At 50.5% G+C, this 18,412-nt stretch overlaps 5 protein-coding genes across 5 annotated transcripts; 4 read left to right on the forward strand and 1 right to left on the reverse strand.

Annotated features, from left to right (window-relative positions):
* Positions 1-413: 413 nt before the first annotated feature.
* SMAC4_08761 (uncharacterized protein) lies at positions 414-2,016 on the reverse strand (the record flags this gene model as incomplete). The annotated part of the gene is made up of 5 exons (XM_066090851.1): positions 414-856; positions 932-983; positions 1,062-1,198; positions 1,277-1,390; positions 1,672-2,016. 5 exons carry the CDS (start codon positions 2,014-2,016, stop codon positions 656-658), a joined length of 849 nt encoding a protein of 282 aa, XP_065947833.1. The 3' UTR covers positions 414-655.
* Positions 2,017-3,755: 1,739 nt separating this feature from the next.
* On the forward strand, positions 3,756-6,025 carry SMAC4_08762 (uncharacterized protein). The gene is made up of 2 exons (XM_003344269.2): positions 3,756-3,802; positions 3,875-6,025. Exon 2 carries the CDS (start codon positions 4,709-4,711, stop codon positions 5,762-5,764), a length of 1,056 nt encoding a protein of 351 aa, XP_003344317.2. The 5' UTR covers positions 3,756-3,802; positions 3,875-4,708; the 3' UTR covers positions 5,765-6,025.
* Positions 6,026-8,708: 2,683 nt separating this feature from the next.
* On the forward strand, positions 8,709-10,375 carry SMAC4_08763 (uncharacterized protein; the record flags this gene model as incomplete). Its single annotated transcript, XM_003344270.2, has 1 exon — positions 8,709-10,375. The coding sequence occupies one exon, from the start codon at positions 8,709-8,711 to the stop codon at positions 10,113-10,115; it is 1,407 nt and encodes a 468-aa protein (XP_003344318.1). The 3' UTR covers positions 10,116-10,375.
* A 389-nt stretch (positions 10,376-10,764) lies between these two features.
* Positions 10,765-12,792, forward strand: SMAC4_08764 (uncharacterized protein). Its single transcript, XM_003344271.2, has 2 exons — positions 10,765-11,248; positions 11,537-12,792. The coding sequence occupies exons 1-2, from the start codon at positions 10,985-10,987 to the stop codon at positions 12,569-12,571; spliced, it is 1,299 nt and encodes a 432-aa protein (XP_003344319.1). The 5' UTR covers positions 10,765-10,984; the 3' UTR covers positions 12,572-12,792.
* A 1,639-nt stretch (positions 12,793-14,431) lies between these two features.
* Positions 14,432-15,900, forward strand: SMAC4_12081 (uncharacterized protein; the record flags this gene model as incomplete). Its single annotated transcript, XM_003344272.1, has 3 exons — positions 14,432-14,989; positions 15,232-15,675; positions 15,721-15,900. The coding sequence occupies 3 exons, from the start codon at positions 14,432-14,434 to the stop codon at positions 15,898-15,900; spliced, it is 1,182 nt and encodes a 393-aa protein (XP_003344320.1).
* Positions 15,901-18,412: the final 2,512 nt, after the last annotated feature.

Here is an 18,412-nt window from a genome sequence, read left to right on the forward strand (position 1 = left end):
TGTGGGTCTCGGATGAGTATGTATGTCTAGGTACAACAAACATGGTGGACAAAGACGCTATAGCTAAAGTCTCTGTTCAGTTTAAGCCCCTCTTTAATTTTCAGAGGGAGTGTGTTGATTCATGTATTCGTTAAGTTCAAAGATATCCTCTTGCTTCGCCCACTGTACGTACACCAAAAGAAGAGAGGGTTTGGTTAGTAAACTATTTCACACAATCCATTTCCCCTTCCGAGGTAGTTTAGTGTTCGAGGCAAAAAAAAAAAAGAAAGAAAAAAAGAGAGACTGACATCTTCCACTTGCATCCACAGCGGCGGTGACGGGTTTGGCGGCCTCTCAAAGTGCCTTTTACACCGCTGTCTCGCCGTCTCCATTTCCTCCCTATTCTCCTCCCTATTGTCATTATCCCAGGCACGCTAGATCTCGACGTGAAGCTCCTCGAAACTTGGCTTATCATCGGGAACCTCACACAGACAGCGGGCGACCAGGTGGCGGAGACGGAGGGACACATGATCGTATTGCTGGTCGAGAAAGTGGTAGCCGTAAGTTGGGAAATCCTGGTATCTCTGTTGTTCTAGCGGCAAGTCGTTTCCGCATATCAAGTTTGCGCGCCCCAGGGCGTGGATGGTACGTCTTGAATTAAATCGAAGAGTTATGGCTACGTGCATGGTCTACGGTTGATGGAAGTACTAGCGACGAGGTCATCGCTTCTAGAAGGACAAGGAAGATGCGCACGCAGAACGGGACTCACCATGCCAAACTGCCAGAGATTGGACTTCCAGCTATATTGCCCGGCTACCCGCGCGTTTTGGGCATCGGGTGGATCCACAACAGCTTCCCATTCCCTGGTGAATTGTTCCTGAACGAGGATGGCAGAAGGGGTCAGTGTCACCACTACCTACAGCGAAATTGGACCGTAAATATAGATACATACTGGGAGAAAGTAACCTGTTTTACCATTTTTGCGACCCAGCCATAGGTTTTCCCTGCATGAACGACAAGAGTAAGCTTCAGACGAACTTCCAAAAGCATCAAAGTTCTCAAACAGTTTCATGTCTACTAACGTGGTCATGCGGTCCAGGTCGCCAACCTTCATTTCTTGGGCAAGCCCAAAGTCAATCAGCTTTAATATGGGCGTCCTGTCGTGTCGGTCGGTCATTATTTCGAACTGCGGATGAGTTGAGGCGACCTTGCCTTTGGTCTTCTCCCAGTCGAAATCTCCAATTACAACTGGGTTCATGGCCGTCAGCGTTGCAGTTCATTAATCGAAGTCTTTAACCAAGTGAAGCCTACCGTTTTGAGGATCAATGTCAAAGTGAAACATACCGGTTCCGGGCGACACACCTGGTTTCTCGGGCATCATGTACCCGCCATCATCAACTTGAGGGTGATCCTGTAGAGGGTGATACTTCATGGCCATGCACATCTTCATGACTGCATTGAAGTCGTAAGTATGTAGTATAGTATCCGGGAGGCTATAGGGGACAGCCTCCAGCACGCCATCATATCCCATAGAACTCGATTGGGAATGCACAGGTCTGGTTCCTTCGCATACTTCAACTTGGCCAGTTTTAGAAGCCACTTGTGAAGGTTACCCCGTATGAGGTATTCCATGACCATGCTCTCGGGAATCTGATCTACCTGGTCGGTAGGCCCGGTCTAACGCTGACGCACTGCTATACCCGCCTTCCTCGCAATAGACGCGGCCTTTTGCCCTGCTCGGGTAGCACGAGTTTCCTTTCGTACTTCAGCTTGTGTTCGCTCCGTTTCTGTTCGCTCGAATTTTCCTTGCTCGGTTTTTGATCGCTTGGACGACGGCGGTAACGGCGAATTGCCTTCATCTCCTTCTTCATCTCCCTCTTCTTCTCCGTCATCCTCCCTGTCATCCTCAAAAGAGAAATCAAAGACCTGAACGATGTGAGGCGCGCGTAGGAATCTCAGATTGTCACGCCTCCAGTTAGTAATGTCCGAGAAGTCGAAGCCAGACGAACAGTAAGCAATGATATAAGCACTAACCATTGTGGTTTCCTTTCCATGGCCAATCCCTGGTGTTTCCCTCTATCCTTTTTTACCGTCCAGAACGTTGGGGATTGGTTCTTGTTGTAGCTGACGAAAACACAGATTATCCCCATGCCGCCAACCCCAAGAATCTTGCAAAAGTGCAAACCGGCTCCCTTTTCGTACATGTCCTTGGTCAATCCCCTGGCCGTTCTCCAATGAGGCTTTTCCCACTTGTCGTCTTTTGTCTCTTGGTCGATCCCCCGCCGTTGATAGTAGGAAATATAGTGTCGTAGCCCCGCGTTCGGTAGCGAGGGCAATTTTTCATCCTGGACCACTCCATCTACTCCCAAATCATCCCGTTCGCTTCCCAGTGTAGCCTTCCACCGTGCATTATCCTTGAGCCGACCTCTTCAGTAGTGATGGAAATAAGCATTACGTCCCACCCTGAGCGCATCCAGTTCCAACATTGCTTTCGCAGCAGCCGTTGCAGCAGCTTTCGCGTTATCGTTCGCGGCATCTTTCCTAGCACCTTTCGCAGCACCTTTTGTAGTACCTTTTGCAGCACATCTTGCAGCACGTTTTGCAGCACGTTTTGCAGTAGTACCTTCTGAAGCACCTCTCTTTGGCGGCATCATGAATGTAGGGACAATTGCTGAAGGCAATAGATAGGATGCTGGCTGATAGTCCTGCCAATACGTCGAAAGTCATAGGGAAAAAAAAAAATTTTAAATTTTTTTAATATAATAATAATAGGAGATTCAGTCCTGACTTGAGGGTTCGACATGCAACAGCAAAGGGATGGTTGGTGATGAGATAAACGTAGAGCAGCCCGACAGCTCAGCAACAGCTTTGAAATTGACACAAAGGGGTCTTGGAGAAGAAGCATTCGGGAGATAATGGGCCGCATCCGAAAAGTCTCGACTTTGAGAACAATGGAGTCCCGAGTCCCATCCAGAGCGCCAGGAGACGGGCTGGGATAGAACAGATATAACAAAGGAGACGAAGGTATGGTCCATTGTTGAAGCAAAGGCACGCTTGTGTGTTCTTTACCTCTGGAACAAGGACCAGAGTTCGATTGCAAAATCTTCTTCGAGTATCCTAAGCGGCCTGGGAAGACCCTTTATGCTGGTTGACGAAGAGTTGGAGGCTGTTCATCGTCGCCGACTATGTGCTGCAGTGGCACCATGCTGATTATCGCCTGAGCTCGTCCGAACGGGTTGCAGAGCATCAGTGCCCATTGTGTGAGTTTGGAGTGCAGGGGATGCTGTAATCCGAGTGAGCCAATCGATCTTGTCAAATGAAAGAAGTTTGAGAAGAGGATGAAGAGGATGAAGTTTGGTCGAAAGTCGAAACACTCACATCAACGCCTGTGATGAAATGAAGCAATGCACTGAAGCAAGTAGCAGTTGCACCTCCAGCTTGAGGCGCTATGGCCGCTGAAGCCATGGCGCCTGTGGTTTAGGGGGCTTGGACAATAGGCAAATATGTGCATGAGGGAAGAGAGGTCCGTGCATATGGCTGATTAAGCCACAAGCCCCACAAAGGCCTGCATGTCTCCGCACACGATTGGCTGGACTTAGCGGGCGACGTGGCTGGGCCTCCTGGTCACGAACAAATCTGACTCTCCGGATATCGACCGCAGTCTCACGCATTTCTCCTGCCTGTGCTTTTACCGTGCCTCTGCCATCTATCGCCAGATACCAACCCACAAGAACAAAGCGGGCACACACTCGGTCCCGTCACCACCACCACACACCATGTCTGGCACCTCTGGCAATAGCTACCTGGCCCAGCAGTTCCAGGTGTCGGTATGGAATATGAAACCATAGAAGAGAAGACTCCCTGATGCTGACCGCCCTCTCTGTCTGTTGAATAGGATCAACATCTACAGCAACAGCAACAGCAACAGCATCAGCCAAATCAACAACACCAAAGCCAACAACAGCAAAACGCCAGCCGGACTCCCCAGCGCCAAAACCGTGTCGAGACCCCCATCCACCCTCCTCCGACCCCGCCCCAGCGATCTGCTCAGCAACAACAGCAGCCGCAGCAACAACCACAGCAACAAGCGCAACAACATCATCAACCCCAGCAACAACAGCTACCAAACCTCTTCGCACCTCATACCCAATCACAGTTGCAACAGTTGGCTCTCCAGACCTCCGCACCCCTCTACCACCAGATCCTACCTACCCAGAAACCTCGAACTCCTGAAGAGATCCTACGTGACCAGCAGCTGTCCGGCAATGCGTACTGGGGTGCCCAGGCAAACTATCCAAACCAACACCAATGGCTTCAGAATGCCAAGTCTCCCGAGGCCGACGGGCAGCAACAATATCAACCACCACAAGTCCAGCAACAGCAACAACAGCAGCAACAGCAACATCAACAACAAGCCCAACAACAGCTGAACTCGGGTCTAGGGGCAGCCCAGTTCAACCCACCGCAGAAGAACTTGACACCTGAGCAGCAGGCATGGCTGGAGAAGAAAGCACAGGAGCGGGAACAGCAGCGCGCTGAACAAAAGGCCAAGTCCAAGGCTCAACGCAGCAAAGGACTGACTTCCCAGCAATTCCATCAACTGCAGCAAGAGCAACAACAAAACAAATTCTACGCGCATAACCCGCTGACGGCCTTCCAAGTTCACCAACAACAGCAGCAGCAACAGCATCAAGAGCAAGGGGCCGCCAATGGCACCCCAGACGAGACAATGCTTGACGAGGAGGAGGAGGAGGAACAGGAAGAGGAGGACGAAGACCAAGAGGACCAGACCATGAATGATGTCAGCTCGAACAACGACACGCCCCAGCCCAACGGCGGCAGCGACGGAACCGCTAACACAGCGGATGGCCAAAACCAAATTCCGGACGCGAACGGAAACTTGCCCGGTTCAGCTGGTTACATAGCTCCTCTCGTGCAGCCCATTACGCCGCTCCGTTTACCGTCTGTTCGTCCTAACCTGATGCTCGGCCCTTACGACACGCGCGAGCAAGCCATGAGCTCGGTGATGGAATACGCCATCAGCCAGGGTTACATGCTCGTGCAATCCGGGTGCGCCAAAGCCAAGAACCCAGGCGGCAAGTATGCCAAGGGGTCCGAGGTGGTGCGGGTAGACCTGATGTGCGACCGCGGCGGCACGTGCAAGAACAGTGGCACGGGTATTCGCAAGCGACCGACGCACAAGATCGGGTGTCCGGCCAAGATGAAGCTGGTGTGCAAGAAGCGGCACGCGAGCAAGTGGTTTATCGAGGTGCGGTGCGAGGAGCACAACCACGATTTGTGTCCCGACAACATGGATTCGATTGCTAGTTACCGACGGTATCGGCGTTTGCAGTCGGGCGGGCGCGCGCTGGAGACGCAGTCGGAGCGGTACGCGAGGATGAAGAAGCCCAAGGTTATCCCCCCGGTGCCGCCGCCAAAGTTCCATCAGGTCGGAAGCGGGGGTATGGTGGGCAACCCCGTGTTCCCGCTGGGACCGCCATCGGGGCCGTTGCATATGGCGGCGATGAAGGGGCAGAACAAGATCTTGGAGATCCTGATTAATAAGGGAGGCGATATCAATGCGCATGATACCACGGGACGGACGCCGCTGCATTGTGCTATTGAGGGCGAAAGGATGGATACGGTCACGTTGTTGGTTAATAAGGGTGCCGATGTGACCAAGTTGGATTCGAAGGGGACGAGTCCATTGCATGCGGCCGTGTCGAAGGGTATGGAGGATGCTGTCGTCTTGTTTATTGAGAAGGGGGCGGATCCGAACCGGTAGAGACGCTGCTCGACGTGTGCTTTCCGACCATATTATGGTAATGACGGGCGAGTTGAGGACACGGCGAGTCCAAATTCCCCCGAGTGTTTTCTTACCGGCCTCTCTGGGAACTGAAGCCTCGGAAGATGTGCTCCCATGCCGTAATCTAGACTTGTGTCACTTGCATTCATCAGGCTTTGTGGATACGAGGCTCTCAATGTTCAACTACAGTAATTTTAATAGTATGCTTGGTAGATGTATCGGCAGGGTACATGACAACGGGCTTCTTGAAGAGGAATCATACTGTTTCCTTGTAGTGTCCTTTCGTGTTGAAGTAGAGCGGTCCAGGCATCCTGTCCGAAGCTCGGCCGGGACTGGTGTTCCTGGCAGCTATCCACAATGGGATCGGGAAGTGGATCCTTCGGCTCCGGATGCCGGTGGTCACACTCCGGACTCCGGAGGATACCGGATTATCCAAACACACCTTATGTGCTGAACACCGGGAACCGAATCTCCCAGGTACACTACACTACAGGCCAGACAGTTTGAAACCACTGTACTCATCCCCCACCCTCTTTTTCAGTATTCGGGTATTTAGCTTCAGGGCCGCGCATTCCTTGGAATTTTCCCTTTCTTCCTCAGGCCAACCAATACCATCAACTTCCCCAATTGAAGCTCCCATTTCTTACAGGTCCCTCCGGGGTATATCGCAGAAATTCGCGAAATTTAAAAAGGCCTTCCCTCTTTGAGTGCCGGCATATGGGAGAAATCTGCCAGAAATCTGCCCCGAACGCAAGCAACACCAGCAAATGTACCTCTCCAGTTATTGAAAAGGCAAGGACATGACCCTCCATACTAACTTGCACACATTTGAAGGCACAGTAGCCAGCTTGATCCTGCCAGCCAGCTTCCTATACATATGCCGGCGCTCGAAGAGGGAAGCCCTTTTCTAAGTTTCGCGCGGCTCTACGGTAGATTTAATTTTTTGTTTTACCCAAAAGAATCACCGATCTGCAATTCCTACGCCCTCCCGGTGCTGTTTTGGTTTGTCATATAGCGATGCATGAATCATGATGCATTGATGAGATTAATAAGATCAAAAGGTCATCAACTTCCTAAACTACATACCTCCCGTTCCAGAGCACTGGCCCTCTTTTGCCCTACTACGCGGATACAGATAAAGATACTAATATGAAGATCTTCTCAAAATTGATCATATAGATTTTCCGAAGCCACTCCGAGCTATCATTTTTGGGGCACATGGGGACGGATCGGGTCGGCTGTCGGCATGTGGGAGGCATGCGAGGCCACTGCAAGGGGCAATTCTCCTTATCTCTTGATTTGAAAGGATGTAACTGGCATCAAGGAACCGTAGTGTACATGAGTGAAAAATAGTTTGGGAGGAATAGGTATTCAGTCGTTGGTGTTGGCCTTGGTGTAAGTGGTAGCGTTTGGTTCAAAAGCTTCTTCCGAAATGCTGATCACGGAGGTTACCGTCGATCCTAGTCTTGTCTTACACATGAATACGCGTCTCGGTGACTTTTGGAGCATGTGCGGTTCATGGATGTTTCTCGAAATGGTCATTGTTTTGTTTCTCTTTCCGTCGATGAAGTTCAATTTGAGGAAGGAAAAGAAAAAGGCTTGGCAGACGGCAGTTGGGGAGTTGTGGTTGAACAAGCTTCCACTTGGTCGCGGCAAGGTGGTGGGGCGGCACCGGAGAGCCCCAATTGCACCACTGCAAGGGTACAAAAGGCACATCATCATGTCGTCATGCCTTTTTTTGTTTTTGTTTCTCTTTTCACAGTTCACCAAACAATTTCTCAACCAAACACCACCCTTTGAGCTTTCTCTCCGGTAGCCGATCCCCACCTTCCCACCTTTCCACCGATCGCCAATTCACCATCCCAGGTTTCCCATACCAAAAAATTGGATGGCGTCCAATCAAGACACTCGAGCTTGCGCGTCCCCTACCCATCCGGGTCCATCCACCATGAAGAGCCTCCTCCATTTTCCTCCAATGTTCAACGACACCTCCATCGACCGGGGTCTGCGGGCGGAAGCTTCCTACCGTTGGACACCATTGCAGATTTGCAGGTACACGCAGCTTCGATAGTACCTTTTTTTCCCGATCCATGTCAAGCTTGCGACGTGAACTAAGTCGCGCCTCACATCGGACCAGTTGATGAAGATGATGGTTCGGCTGTTTTCCCGCTTTCAGGGGGAAAAGGGGAATCGAATTATCCAGATGGAGGCTACCAGTGCAACGTCCGTTTCCCGGCATGCTGAACAAGCAGAACAAAGTCCATTCATCATGAAGAGTTAAGAACAAAGCAAAAATCCTTCTTAGCTGCTGAGAGCGGAGATCCGCCCGCTGCTACCAATCGAGAATTTGGCCTGGCCATCTCCATGACCGTCCATGACGCAGTGATATCAGTGGACAACTAGCAACTGCCTTGCTTGCAGACCTGCCTCGTGGATCTCGTGGAGCTTTCCGGGTCCACGGTTGCAGATCGTCAAGCCTGGCCGGGTGCGGGATGCTGGCCGTCTTAGCAGGGAAAGACAAAGTCAACCGAGACACACACACTCGGGGAAAACTCGCTGGGCGGGCACAACAGCCGGACACCATGGTTGGCTGGACTTACACTGAGTCGATGGTAGGAGAGCCCTGGACATTTTGAAGAAATCGATGATGATGGTACAGCAGTTCAACCTCGCAGGCACACCCGATGCCTTGGTCAGGTACTGGTTGCTTTTTCCACGCCAGGACCCTTGGTGACGACGGTGAAAACACTCCGGGAAATCGGTTTTGCTTGGCCGTGGTACAGAACATATAACTTGGGAACATCCGTCCGGTTCACCCAAACTTTTATTTTCCCACATCAAGTCACCAAAGCATTCGACATTGAGCATTCTTAGCATTCGCTCCCCGTTCGACACTCCCGTCAACCACACCACACCAGTTACAATGGCCGGGTTTAAACTCTCGGCAGGCGTTGGCCTCCTCGGCCTCGCTGCCAGTGCGCTCGCCGCTCCCGCTCCTGTCTACTCCGAGCCCACCACTACCTTCTCGGTACCCAAGGTCACCGCTCCGGTCGAGCCCGTTACCAATGTAACCTCCCACGGTCCCTACACCGGACCCCCACCCACCACTACCGGTGCCTTGTCCACCACGGTCCTGGCTCCTTCGATCCCGGCTCTTCCCCCCGGACCCGACGCCTTCAAGTACCCCAGCGACGGCCAGCTTCACGCTCCTCAGCCCGCCCCTTACACCCCCGCTGGCGGTGTCGGCACCAACGGCTCTGCTCCCGTCTACAAGATGCTTTCCGACTTTGACTACCAGTCCATTGCCCTGGCTCTTTACCAGGAATGGATTGAGCTTGACCTCTTCCACTGGGGTCTCGACCGCTTCTCGGTTGAGGATTTCGAGAAGGCCGGCCTCACTGCTGAGGACCGTCACTTGATCGAGTACATGGCCAACCAGGAGGTCGGCCACGCTACCCTCCTCAGCAACATGCTTGGCCCCTCTGCTCCCAACCAGTGCAACTACAACTACCCGGCCATGAACGTGCACGAGTACATCGACTTCTGCCAGAAGGTTACTCGCTACGGTGAGGCTGGTGTGTACGGCTTCCTCAACCACCTCAACGCCCACGACGTCGGTCAGATGCTACTGCAGTCCATCACCACCGAGGCTCGTCAGCAGATGATCTTCCGCCAGTTCGAGGGCCTCTTCCCCACTCCTGAGTGGTTCCAGGTCGGCATTCCTCAGTCTTGGGCCTGGACTCTCCTCGCTCCTTACATCTCCTCTTGCCCTGCCAACAACACGCGTCTGGTCTGGCAGAACTACCCTGCTCTGCACATCCTGAACCAGCCCAACCCCTTCCGCATCAACGGCTCCAACGTCTGGAACGAGACCACGGACGGCGGTTACGCCAACACTGCCGCGTACAGGGACATTGAGGAGAACGACGACTGCACCAAGACCAACGCGACCGGCGTCTCGTGCGCCCCCGCCATCTCCCGTAACCGCTCCATGCCCCTCTCGTACCCCGGCCGTCAGGTCTTCCTCGAGTGGGACGAGCCCGGCAAGCCCATCGGCCCCAACAACAGCTACGTTACCGACACGCAGGCTGGCGCTCCCAAGTTCGCCGCTTGGGTTTCGCAGCTCAACGTCACCTACTCTCCCCTCGAGGATATCAAGGGCAACAGCGCCTACACCGTCCAGCCCGATGTCAGCACTTTTGATGGCAACCCGGCTATCAACGGCACTATCTTCCTTGTCTTGACGGATGAGGATCTCTATGTTACTCCTTTCAACCTGACTCAGCTGAACCCCCACGTTTATGCCGTTGGAATGTACCAGTCTGGTTAAGGGGTTGTAATTTCCTTAATGTTTATACCCGGTGGTTTTGCGAGCATTTTCTTGTGTGCGGCGAGCTGCTCTACTGTAATTGTATGATGATTCATGAACGAATGGGAATGAAAAGGGGATGTACATAATGAACGGAGGTGTTGGAGGAGTGGAAGGAGTTTAAGGAGTCTTTATTTGGTGTTGGTGTTTGGCTGGCGTGAGGGTACACCTAATTACGAACTGTCTTAGTACTACCTAGTTAATAATGCCTACATCACATTGCTAAATTTTGTTGTCCTATCAAATTGTGAAGCTACCGTGATTTGTTGTATCTTGTGTTTCTCCCTTTGTCAAAGTATGAGGGAAACCCCTATCAAATGGAACGAACAATTGGTGGACAAAAAGTCCGAATGTTCCCTAAATCAATTGGCCGTTCTGGCCGTCAAGGTGCTCAAAATGAGATGAAAAGAGGAATTTGTGGACCGCGGTTCTTATCGCACCTTATCGAGTGGCGGATGTCGCAAAGCTTATCGCAGATCATTGCCCTATCGGGATATGACATCACCACCCGACCTGACTCTAATGACGGCCACTGCTCGTCACAGCTCCAGCTCCAGGGTCGACGATTGAAGAAACGGTGATGTATTGCGATTTAGCGTGACCAAAATCTGGCATTAGAGTTTTAAAAGGGTGTTTGGTTCATTTAACGCCAAGAATCTGTACACTCTGCACCTCACACTACAGAACCTCATACATCGATCTCACTATTTAACTGTTGCAACCTCGACGTATGTACTCAATCAACATTATCGACACACTTCGACTTTAACAAAATCATAATCAAATCATTGTCACATTCACTCAGAGAAAACAAGAAATTAGATATCACGATGTCCCGCCTCCTAACCCGTCTCCCCCGGACTGTACCCCCCACCGCCGCTCCTCTCCGTATCTCTACCTCTACTATCACTAGGAGCACTAGAAGCAACAAGAGGGGAATAGTCACAGACCTCGAAACAGGCGGTACTCGCAAGGCCAAAACTGCCGGCAAAGGCTTTATCTCTGTTGGCCAACAGTCTTCATTTGGCATGCAATCTGGTATGCCTACGGTTGATAAGGGGGATGAGCCGTTGCCTGAGTTGTTTGATACTTCGGTACGTTACCTCCATTATCATGTCTTCTATAGAAGTGGGAGAAGAGAGGGGAGTGAAAGCAGGGAAGAGCAGTGATAGCAGTGAGGAGGGTGATGAGGGGGATAGTAGTGACTGCAGTGAGAGAAGTGACTGCAATGAGGGCCGAGAGAGCCATGACTAGAGAAGTTGGGGGAGTGAGACCACTGAGAGCAGTAAGAGAAGTGAAGAGCAATGAAGGATGAAGGACGGTGAAGAGCAGTGACTACAACTAACACTCAGAACAACTACTAACAAAAATGACGGACACAGACCGGTCACACAATCCTCCCCAGCATCAAACAAACCGTTCAACAAACCATCGAACACCCTGAAGAATGGGAAGGTATCCACGCCGAACGTATCACCTCCCGCGGTGCTAAGAGTCAGAGTGCCAAAGCGGTAGCCCACCCCGAAGAGTGGGAAGGTATCAGAGCTCAAGCCGACGCTAGCGATGGTTGGGAAGCTGGTAGAGCTGGGAGAGATGTGACGGAGGTGTGGGGGAGTGAGATGGCTGCTGAGGGGCTGAGTGGTCAGGAGGCGGTTAGTAGTAGGATGATGGGGCGGGATATTGGAGGTACTAGTGAGTTTCCTGGTGTTTTTGGCGAAGCAAAGAGCAATTCGCAGTCGAAGGGAAGCATCAACACCGACACCAGCGGGGGTAGAAGTGGAAACAGAAGTGGTGTGAAGGAAGCAGGAAAAAGTGGAAAGGAAGCAAGCGCCGAAAGTAACAGCCCCAATTACGCCTCTCCGATGGACGCTCACCACTCTCAGGACTTGGGACGTGCCACGATCCCAATGGATAGCTCGGCAGGACTGGGTCAACAACCCATCGCCACTGCTGGAGGGTTTTCTACCGCAGATATTCGCGAGGGATCATTGCCTAATCTCTCGGTGGGCGCGGCGAGTATTCCGAGCTTCACGCTGGAAACACAACCCCGTCCTGCGCCGACAGCCGTCAGCCCTTTCTCTACCACATCAACTTCTTCGACCTCCTTCAACACCTCCACTTTCACCGGTTCATCATCCAAATCGACGCCTTCAACGTCATCTACCTCGCACTCTACTTCTCCTGATATCACGTCGTCAACGGGCCTGTCGGGAAGAAGAACGGGACCTGGAGCTGGTGGACCGTTTGCGGAGCAGCAGAAGCCGAAACGCAAGACGCAGGCGCAGATGGATGAGGAACTGAGGATGAGAATGGAGGATATGGCGGGCGAAGGAGGAGCGGCGGGGGTGGAGTATGAGGATGGAAAACCGGTGGCTATGAAGAGGGGGGTTAAGGAGAATATGTTTAGGTATATTTAGGTGTAGGAAGGGGACTTAGGATCTTTGTATGTGCGATGTGTTGAGGTGTACACCATTTTGTACCTGGACCCGCAGTGAAAATGAAATAGCTTTGGTGGCTCGGGGTTGATACATGTGGACGGAAAAACGGGGAATTTTGTGTGTGAGATGGATGAGGCGTACGAACTAGGGCATTTGTAGAGAAAACCTACATACACTCCAATACAAACCTATAACCACTCTAAACTTCGAAGACAACTCACAATAATTCCAACGACAATATTCTCATCATTCCAGAAACAAGGACATATGAGCGCGTTAATGATGTCTACATACTCCGAGCAATTTACGTCCTTTTGTACCGTAAATTGGTGACAGAATGAAGTCGTTGCATTCGATAAGTCCCCTTCTGCAATTGGATTTCGAAAAGGGCTAACACCGGCCAAAACACAACCTTTAGAATTAATTTGGAAGGAACGAAAGAGCGTCGGTCGTAGAGAGCCGTTCAAATATACACGGTAAGTATTTTCATTAGAATAGAATGATGTGCGTGGCCAGAAACCCCATCTTTAGGCTAGGATTTAGGGTGCGCGTAGGTTTGTCTTGGAGTATATGTAGGTTTTCTCCATTTGCAAGACTTTGAAGTAAATGTATGCACATATTAAAAGAATTACCTAGATTACATGTTGAAGAATGAAATATCGAAGCTCTGTTGAAGATGTCAAAAGACTTGGAAGGTGATGAAGGTGTTGAAGACGATGTTGATGGTCACAAAGTCATTTACTGTTAGGCTGGGAGTGGACAACGATATTGTCTAAACACTATCAGAAATATATCGAGTGCCCCTCCAAATGCGATAGCACTGTATCGAATTCGTTCGTTCATCCTCTGCGTCTTGCATCAGGATCCAATGCTGAAGGTCTGCAACCCCGACGTCAACCGCCCACGGCATTAGTGTCCTAACATCAAACTGCCAGAGTCCAGCCAAAGCACGATAGCATCACATCAAGCTTTACTTCAACCTGCATTTCGCGACTTCTAGGTAGTACATCGGTTCCACCGTACCTTCCACTTCCACATTTCATGACGAATCAGGCAATTTGTGACTCGGCGTTTGTTCTTTCCTCCAAACTCGCTTTGGAACTTTTCCTTCCCGTCTTCCCAGTTTATTCCCTCCCATCATGGACTGGCTTTCTCAATTCTGTTCCGCAAACCTGTTCCTCAGTCGATTGAATCTTGTTCCCAAATCGTTCTCCGGACTCTTACCTTGACACCTTCCAAAATCCATCGAAACGAAACCTTCGCCATGATCACCATCGCCTCTCGTCTCCCAACCTATATTTCTTGCCATGGCTTTGTCTGATTGGACATGCACTCTCTTTTAAGGTAGGATCAACGTTTCAACTTCACCCCTCACGCTCTCGAAAGGGTTTAGACGATGCGTTTGCGCTCTGTTAAGTTGCCCTTCAGAATTCGACCCGCCGAAATGGTACCGCCGCTGATTGATATTGCTACCACAACCTGTGTTTTCTCGTGCAGATTTCTTTTGGTGATGAGGGACATCACACGGCACTGCCTGTAAAGGTAGCCTTCCCCTCTTCTCCGCTCTCTTCCTGCGCTGAGGGCAAAAGAAACAAACTCAACCTGACCGACCTGCAACCAGCTGGACGACGGAAAGAAACTACACTCCCAATAACTGCTCCCGCCGCAGTACATGAACTCACAGGTAACATATTGGATTGCACCCGGCATCGAACGATCGCTAATGGAGGCTTTCGCAGGCTATTGATGCAGCTTGACTACGAACATCCCTCGAACGACCGAACTGTTGCTGGCTGGATCTCACCCGGAAACCCCGTCCGCTCCCCCAAACAACGCATCATGAACCCGACAAATACGTTTGACGATTGCTGGCAAAGCTTGTCTCAGATATCTCAAAGGCATGGTCGATCCATCGTCGACATGTTGGTGGAGATTCAGGACAAAAAAGTGCCCCAATACAAGTCAACAAGCTTCCTTCCACCACTCGAATGTCTAGAATTTATCGATTATCCACATGAAGATCCCCCTCAAGATGCCATATCTGGAGAGATCATTCCTGAGGAGTGCGGGTTTCTCCGTCGATCGTATCATAACGTACTCGACCTTAAGAAAAAAGAGCGTAGGTACGTCGCTCTGTCTTACACATGGCATGCAGCGGATGGTGAGGATGAAACCTCCGGAGAATGGTGGGTAGAAACCAAAGAAAGAAATGGTTACAAGGTTTCGCCGGTCCGAAATATGGTTCTCAACCGCATCACGACTTATATGCGGAAAATAAAGACTAAGTATCTTTGGATCGATCAACACTGTATCGTACAGACCACTACCTGCGCAAGCAGCAGCAGCGATCATCCCGACTGCAACGAAAAGCGAGACGCAGTCCATGCGATGGACTTTGTTTATCAGTTGAGCGAACGCCCCGTCGGTCTACTTTCAGGGTACATCATGAGTTCTACCGATTGCCGGGTGCTTCGGGCCGTGGCAAGCAGCAAGGGATGCAAGCGGACTCCCCCCTTGGCTCCGCATGTATCGCAGCAAGCTTAGCGTGCCGAGACCCTCTGAGAGGCAAAAGGAGCAGTCAAGCTTCTGTATAACATAATATTAGACCCGTGGTGGCAGCAGCGTGGCCATTTCAAGAGAATGCTCTTGCTTTGTCGAAGATGCGGTTACTATGGAGGGAGGAACCAGACAGCTGGTTCGAGGCTGACAGCCAGACGGAGCCAGAGTTTGGGGAATATGACAGAGAATCACGATCGTTCTGTGAGGAGGCAACCTTGTTTTGCCTAGAAATCCTGCATGCGATAAGAACCCCCGCAGGGTTACAGAAGGAGGAGTTTGAGACGATGTTCATGGCAATGGCGGTTCTCGAGACAATAGAAGGAAGCACACACAACCCTCGCGGAGGTCTAGAGGGGCTTATCGTTGCTAGCATCAAAGGAAAAGCGATAACCGAGTACTGGGACAGGCTCGCTATCATCGGTAACTGTTGCCGCTACGGGACCAGGCTAGAGCCTCTAAGCCTTCGAGATGGTGATCATAGTGTGAGCTTATATGTTCTTGCTATGTGTCTTCTGAACGGCGAGGTCCTTGATAACTGGAAAACGAAACCTGCCTAAGACGCATTACAGATGACCGCATCACAGTATCTAGCAGCCGGACTGCTTAACAACAGGGCATGGTCCGCAAGCCACGAGTGTCATCTTGCCGACGTATGGCTTACTACTCGCGGCGTCCATACAAAGGGCTATTTATGGGAACGTGGCGCGTACATTCAGCTGGAAGAACTTACGCCGCATCTGGTATGCTGAAATGGAGCGAAACACACTGCTCCAAAAAGAACTTAAGCGATGAGTACAAACTACTAACGCTAATTAGTACCTTATAAAACTACTTTTTAAAAAGAACTGTCGTACTTCAACTCATGGAGCAAATCTATATTAAGCAAGTGCGAAGCAACATAATATAGAATTGCAACAATAGGATTCTTAAAGAGAATAGGATATAAGAAATCCGATGGTAGATAGTAGTTTTGCGGCAACAATTTATACAAGTTTAATATTTATTAATAAGTAAAATATAGAGGCGTGGCTCTTTGGGATAGTTGTTTAAAGAAATTATTTAGGAGCTAATTAAAGAAAAGAATTTAAGAAAAAAGATTTTTATTAGGAGCTAATTTATATTGTCTTATCACGCTAAACTACTTACATAGTCTACCCAGTGGGTATGCGGTGCTGCTTCCGTTCTTAGTCGGTGGGAAAAACCGTACCGTAGCCGGATGAAAACCCTCCGCTTCTCTATTGCAACGACGCCGTGTCGATGCCGTGCCTTCGATGTTTATCTTCCTCTCAGTATGACCTCACCGTCATTCCCGAGGCTCGATCTTTGATTCCGTTGCGTGGTCCCCCGACCGTACTCCCGCTCTCCCGCGCTCCAGAATCAAAGATCAATCTGAACTCCCCAGTAGCTCTTCTGCTTCCTTCGCTTGTTCGATCTCCACTGCCAGCTTGTACCCCTGCAGTCGTCCCAGTCGCAAAGTCCAGCGAAGGATTCGTTCCGCCCCCGCTACTGTCTCGAGTTCGTCGTGGAGTTGTTCAATGTTTGTCGGCCACGTTGGGTCTCCCCATAACCATGTGTCTCCCGTTTCTCTATATTCCAAGACAATATGTTCGAACGTCTCCTTCGCTAACCCGCACCAGCAGTACGGCGTTGAACAACCCCTATATCAAACCCGCTAGTAAAGATTACACTTTTAGAACTTTCTTTCTTACTAGTTCTTTTAGTCTACTACAGCTGCTCCGGTAAAAGAGCTTCGGACGAAAAACTAATAGGAAACTAATTTTATCGTTGAGTAGAAAAGGAAATCGGAACGAAAAGACGGGTTTTTCTTAGATTTAGGCTTAGGATCTTCTTCTTTAGACTTATATGACAGGTTGGGGTGCATATGCCCAGACGGCCAAACCTAAAAAAGATAGGATGATGTTCTGCTTGCAAGGCAGAACTCGGAATGCACACTATATAGCCAATGCCAACCTGTGACACTCTCCCATCAATGTTGCTCAAGGTGCTGATCTTCATGCTCAAAACCTTCAGGAAAAATCACGAAAAAATCGTGCAAAATTCCCCCATTTCAATGCGAGATCTTGAGGGACGGCCGGCATCCCTCGGACATCGATCTTGACCGTCTCAATTGGTTGGAAAAAGCCAGCATTCGCCTCTACCAATGCAGAGAGCTGGTAACCATTCTCGAACGGCTCGGTTACCTTATGCTGTCAGCACGACTCGGGGAGTTTTTCGAGCGCCCCGAGATCCAGGAGCTGGAGTTCGAAAAAGGGAGATTAACTTGGTCCTGGCCCAAGTACAACTACGCCTTCCTATGGGACACAGATATCACAGAAATGTCTCTACGTGTACTGGCCCGGTTCATTGGAGAAGGTCAGCGCCGCACCAGATCAAAAACAAACACCCATACCGGCTCTGCGGACGAAAGGCTGGAGACGTGGATTGTGCTTCCCCACTCGAGGTCGTCTTTCCGTGGCCGAAGGAGCTGCTGGATGTCGTGCCGAACTTGAAAGGGGAGGAGGATGGGGCGACAGGCTGGGGATAGATAAGAGTTGGTTGGGATAGAGCAGTCTAGGCCTTTCATATGCCGGGTCACCATTTTGTACAGTACATATCGTAGCAATTGATGAGCACCAACGTTACTGGAGGGCGGCTACTGCAAGTCACGCAACGTCAGAGGAATATTCCTGCTGTAGGTTCATTGCCTAGAGGTAGGTATCATTCATTGCTCGTCATCAAACTCTCCAGCGTTTTATTCTCAAAAATCCGTTCTTCCTTTCTTGCTTTTCATCCTCAACTATTCTCCTCATAAGCGTCTTCTCCAAGTCCGCTTCTCAAACTTTACCATCCAATCCTGTTCCCTCATCTACTTTCCTCAATTCTCTTCTACATCCATGTCCCTCAATTCCTGTCGGTCAATTCCTGTCGGTCAATTCCTGTCGGTCAATTCCTGTCCCTGAGTCCTCTTCCTCGATCCTACACCGGTCTCCCCGCCTGAAACTTTGGTTTTCTCCCATTTGAATGTTCGCGATGCTCTCCATCCCAACTCGGATATGGATGAGAGTAGGTACACTGCGACGCTGGGACGAGTACTACGATAGGTAATCAAGCTCAGTTCTTCAAGCTCATCAAGATGCTTACCTAAGGATATGGGATACAGCCGCCTGGCTGCAGAAACTTGAAGCCTTCATGGAGCTTCCAACATCCAAAGTCCCTTTTCTTCCCCGAGAGATTATGCTATAGGGGAAAACGTGTTTCCAA

Source organism: Sordaria macrospora, chromosome 7 (genome assembly GCF_033870435.1).
Source record: "Sordaria macrospora chromosome 7, complete sequence".
Lineage (NCBI taxonomy): Eukaryota > Fungi > Ascomycota > Sordariomycetes > Sordariales > Sordariaceae > Sordaria > Sordaria macrospora.